Below are 5,258 nucleotides of genomic sequence, written 5' to 3'. Positions count from 1 at the left end.
ATAAGCCCCTGCAAACCTTTTATTTGCTAGGATGAAAACGCTAGCTGCATCTTCTCTCGTTTCGAGTCTCTTCGGTGGCCAGTCGCCCTAAGTGCTATTACTCACGATTCCCACTTCCACAGTTCCAGGTCGAGTCATTGTTCTTTTGTGACTGTCCCTTCATACATTCCACCTAATCATAACCCCTGCTCATCATAGTTGTTAGTCCAACGTGGCAGTAAAGCGCGTGGTTTCTTGTCCTGAGTTTGCCGGAACGAGACAAGTTTGCCTTGCAGAGAAACATGGGCAAATTCGCAATTCTAAAAGGAAATTAATTATTTAATTTTCGGAACGATATTGCAGTAGCTTAAACTTTCACACCATGAATTGTTAGAAAGCGTCTCTCTCAGCGTTTAGGTAAAATTAGAAATACTTCTGCTTACAGATACTCGAAGAAATTATGGACAAAGCCTTCATAAGATTTACACAGGGTTTAGAAAGAAAGACGCGTTCTTGCTGAAATCTATGAGATCGCCTTAAGAGCTTCATTTGACATGCTGTTATTGTCAGTTCAGAGTTTCTGTTATCTCTTTCGACTGGTTCCATTACTGTTGAATAAATGGTATATTTTGAATACCTTCGCATTGATGTCTTTGATTTGCCGTGCTGAACAACACAACTCACTTAGCCATCGAGCCTTGTGAGGGAATCCACGTATCCTGCGACAATCTCCAAAGGTTTCCTTTAACACCCTGTGCACGCTTTCCTTCTGCAAATATTTCCAGTTGCGATAACCCAACCCTCCTTGGATGCCGCAACCACTTTCCATTGGAAACCAATCATCTTGTCACTCGGCTTAATTCCGAATGGGTCTCTCATCTCTCTCCCCCCCTCCCCCCTCTCTCTGCTTCTGCCGTTAGTTCTGGTGCAGCAGAAAGGCTGCCAAATGTGCCAAGTTTGATAACCAGCAATCACAGCCGAACGAAAATGAATTCTCTCTACGAAAACTCCTTCCGTGATGAAAATCTGTGTATCTTACAAGGTTCCTTGCAAGGTTATTTCCGCAAGGACAAGCTGGTCTCCAAATTAATTTAATCTGTCTGAAAGTTTGCTAATGCAACTGACTTTATTAACTTAAAAGTAAGCTACTATGATGATTAGGTTAAGATTGAAAGGAACTGAATTATAGAATGCTGTACGGCTCAAACGTTGAACTTTGATATAAAAATTAACTCTGAATCAATTTTTCAAAAAAACTCCATGGCTTTAGTTTTTAAAAAAAGGAATAAGTACGTGACAGAACGAAATGCAACCATGGTGAATGGGCTCAATGAGCTTGGAGTTCCAGTCCTGGTTTGAGCATGGATGTCCATCCATTAACGACCTTTCATTAATTTCGTCTAACCATTATTTACACTACTTACCGCGACTAGCCGGACGTAAAAAAGCAACCAAACATATAAACAAAACATATTTTTTGTTATTTCACGTCGCATTTCTGCCACTTTTGGCTAATCGCGGCTTCCAGAATGAGTGATTAAATTGATGAAGAGACACTGACAAATAACACCCATGTCCAGGCCGAGGCTCGAACCTGGGAACTTCGTTAGGGCTTTTTATTATTATTATCAAGATTACATGTTACATTTTATGTGAACATGGTTAAATATAAGATACCTTCTTCTTATTCATATACAACCTTTAGGAATTTTGCATATTATAAACAATATTGTTTTGCAGTAGTTCCATTTGTAAGAAATTTTTAAAATGATATGCATACTTAATATTTGTGCAGTTTAATATATAGTAAATAGAATTTCTAATAAGACATTGTACTGCATTCCATTTGGTTTTATGATAATACTTAAAATCTGGTATTATTACAGTCTGTGTCGTATAACTAGCTGTTGATGTACGACATATTCTACTTAACATATTTCTTAATTGTTTCCACATGGGACTTGCGTGATGACATTTAGATATTCTGTCGTCTATTGTGTCTTCCACATTGCATACATTACATAGAGACGTGTTGCTGAATTGAAGTCTATATCTCTTACTTTTGGTATCATATTTATCGTGTACTAATATTTACCATAAGGATTGAACTGTGTTAGTTAAGTGTTTCGCCCAAACATTCGTCCATACCATGCTCCATTCCTTATTGGGAGTTTGTTGCTCTACTTTCGTTGACTGCATATTTAGGTCAGGTTCCTGGCGATACAAGTCATTGACTTGTAGGTTCCGTATCGTACTCCCTGCTCCCAGTCTGTAAACACATTCTGAAATGGATGGTAAAAGAGAAGAAAAGGTTTTCGGGATAGCTGCTGCGTGTATTGGCAAGGTCAAGGGAATTTTATTTAGATCGATCGTACCACTATCACTGTGTAGCTATCTGGTTGTTGTGTGAGCGTCTGTAAATTACGCGTGTTGAACAAGGCCACTGCCTTCCATTCCACGTGCGTCAGTCCCAAACCACCTGCCGTTCGCTGTTGCACTGCAGTGTGATAAGACACTGAAAACCTCACCTTGCCACAAGAAATATGTAGCTAGTGATCGGAAACGTGTTGTAAAAATTCTTGACAAAGGAAAGAGTGCTGCTTTTGCGAATATATATCTGTTTAAATAATGCACTCGTGATATAAGCGATAGATTTCTAAACACATTTGCTTTAATCAAACCTTGTATGTTGTTTGTTATTTTTCCAAAATTTATATTTATCGTCGATTGTAAATTATTCTGAAAAACTATCCCCACTATTCTTCCTTTATCTTTAGTGACAATTTGACGTCCATATGTAAAGTTCGTTTGCTTTCCCAGTGGCAACAAATACTATTTCTTTAAATTAATTTTCGCACCTGATATTTGCATGTATTCATTTAGACAGACTATAACTTCCTCATAATCAGTGTTCGAGTTAATGAAGGCTGTTACGTCGTCCAAATACCCACATACATGTTAACGTTCTCGGCCGCAACAGTTACAGCAATCCAGTACACCAAATGATCTACTCACGATCTATTAACCCAAGATTCCGGGTTCAAGTTCACACCTGGGCATGGATGCCTCTTTGCCAGTGTCCCTTCTTCGATTTCATGTGATCGTGATTCATCTCAATCGTCTCGATTAGCATAAAGATTCAGAAAAAGCGGCGCTAAATAAGAAAATACAGGATGAGCAGTCACTGTGCACCTCCTCTACCATAAAAATAGATTAAACATTATGTATTATACTGCACTCACACAGTTATATCTGTAAAAGTAAAAGTTGGAAGCCTTTCATCTATGTACCTTGCACTGCATAACGACGTGGTGGGTGTGTGTCTGTATCAGAAAAAAATTCCATACACTTATTCTCCTTCACTACGAAAATTTGTTCCACCAAAAACCGTGGAAGCCTGGAATAAAAAAAAAACATTGTTAACGCACATTCGTGATTGCTTGATAATGAGTAGCATTGAGAGGCATGAATAAGGAGGAAAGGAAAAGAAGGAAAGGAAATTGGTGATTGTTGTTGACGTACCAAGGGAAGATACGTAAGTCCTCCTTGTAATCAAGGGGTCACTTCCTCACTGTGATCTCATTTTTTTTTTTTGGAAAAAAACATGATATTCAACGATTTGACAAAATTTCTCATTGCTCCCAGTTTTGTAACCAAGTTAAATTTATCAATTTAATATGATCGTCGCCGGGTTTGAAACCCGGTGGAGGCACGTAGTGGTTCCAATTCCATCTTAAACTGTAGGTCCAGTCCCGATTATCCTATCTGTGCATAAAGTAGAGTTAAAACAGAACTCGTAAAGGGAAGATGGAGAAGTTTTACCATGTATGGTGTAGTTGCACAGTAAGTTATTGCTCACCCTGTACAAATAGAACAGAATGACAATGAGTTCGTCTTGAGCATTTCATCGCTTTAATTTCGCCTTTAACTGTCGATCCCTAAATCTTACCAGCTCTAACAAAAGCGAAGCGTCACTGCAGCATTTGCCGGAGTTTACTGAAGTATGAAATTTAATTGTTCCCTTGTTTTTTTTCTGTTTCCAGGCGAGAAGCCAGCAGCCATGCAACATGGAAGCAAGAGTTCCTGCTCAGGAGTGACGCCATCGCCCCTTTGGGTTCTGCTTCTGTGTTGGAGCATCCTGAGACTAGTTCAGTCGTCGAACTCTTCCATCCTTCCCGCGCGGACGCTCGGCGAGACGGCCTTGCACTGCAGATGACATCGTCATGGCAACCGAAGTCCCGTAGAGGGATGACGTTCGGACCCAATCAACGGTTACTGTGAAGTGAGAACTGCCCGTGAATGGGAATGACGTGTGGTTTGTACATTTTTGCATATCCCCCGCTCCCCCTTTCCTTTCTTCTCGTCGGCAGGAGGAAGTGAGGATGAGTGGAAGGGGGAGCCATTACCGAAAGCCCACATTTTTGTGAAGAGCACTTTTCGAGGCAGAGATTCGTGTGTGAAAATATGGCTCGAATCGTGAAAAGGACCGTGGGAACGCAACGTTCTTGACTTCAACTCAAGTGAATATATAAAGATACCCCAGTAACGTTCCAGTGGTTATATATATCATTCCGTTTATGTGTCATTTATTTTTCTAAACCGCATTGGGTTCTATACAAATATGAAAATTCAACTCAAAGTTTCCGTAAAGTAGTACAAAAACGACATATTAGACACACACATTTTATTAATCAGATTCAATGAATATTTTTACATTTAATTAATAATACATATTGTGTTTGATTTCTTTGAAAAATGTTAATGCAATTCTGAGAAGACACTTTTGCATTGTCAAATAATGCAGTCAAACTTCAACTTCACAGAGCATAGAAGTTCTCATCTGGCCAATCCTACAATTAATAACTCCAAAAATCACTCCGTAAGTGTAGAATAAAAAAAATTAAATAACGTTTTATCAACGATTTCAGTTGTTATAATTTGCGTTTTATTAATATTTGTGTAATTCAATGTTACTTTCCAAAATTATTACATCACATGACACTTGCTGCTAAATCTACATACTAATTTATGAAGAGGATTTAAAATATTTCAACACAATAAAATAGAATAATTGTGATTGTATATAAACTGTTTACAAAATAAATGTGTCATTGTACGATTCGTATGAAGGCTTCTTCTTCATTAACGTTAAATATTTGGTAATGCGTTCGTCGCCATTAACCTTCCCTATAGGGTCAATAGTGTTTATTTGTACTTTATTTAATTCGCTTTTGGTACAAAGACTTTGATACTCTAATTTTGTAGGAATGTGAATAATG

General features: G+C 38.3%; 1 protein-coding gene across 1 annotated transcript in view; it reads left to right on the top strand.

Annotated features, from left to right (window-relative positions):
- LOC145995121 (zwei Ig domain protein zig-8-like) overlaps positions 1-5,024 on the top strand; it is a 338,612-nt gene extending 333,588 nt beyond the window's left edge. Inside the window, exon 6 of the mRNA XM_083131657.1 lies at positions 4,023-5,024. Coding sequence (XP_082987783.1) covers positions 4,023-4,195 — 173 coding nt within the window. The 3' untranslated portion in view covers positions 4,196-5,024. The remainder of the gene's footprint in view (positions 1-4,022) is intronic.
- The last annotated feature ends 234 nt before the right edge of the window (positions 5,025-5,258 follow it).

This window comes from Lepisma saccharinum, chromosome 11 (genome assembly GCF_977018435.1).
Source record: "Lepisma saccharinum chromosome 11, izLepSacc3.1, whole genome shotgun sequence".
In the NCBI taxonomy this organism is placed as follows: domain Eukaryota; kingdom Metazoa; phylum Arthropoda; class Insecta; order Zygentoma; family Lepismatidae; genus Lepisma; species Lepisma saccharinum.
Note: the sequence above shows the minus strand (reverse complement) of the source record. Positions and strands in the feature narration are given on the sequence as shown.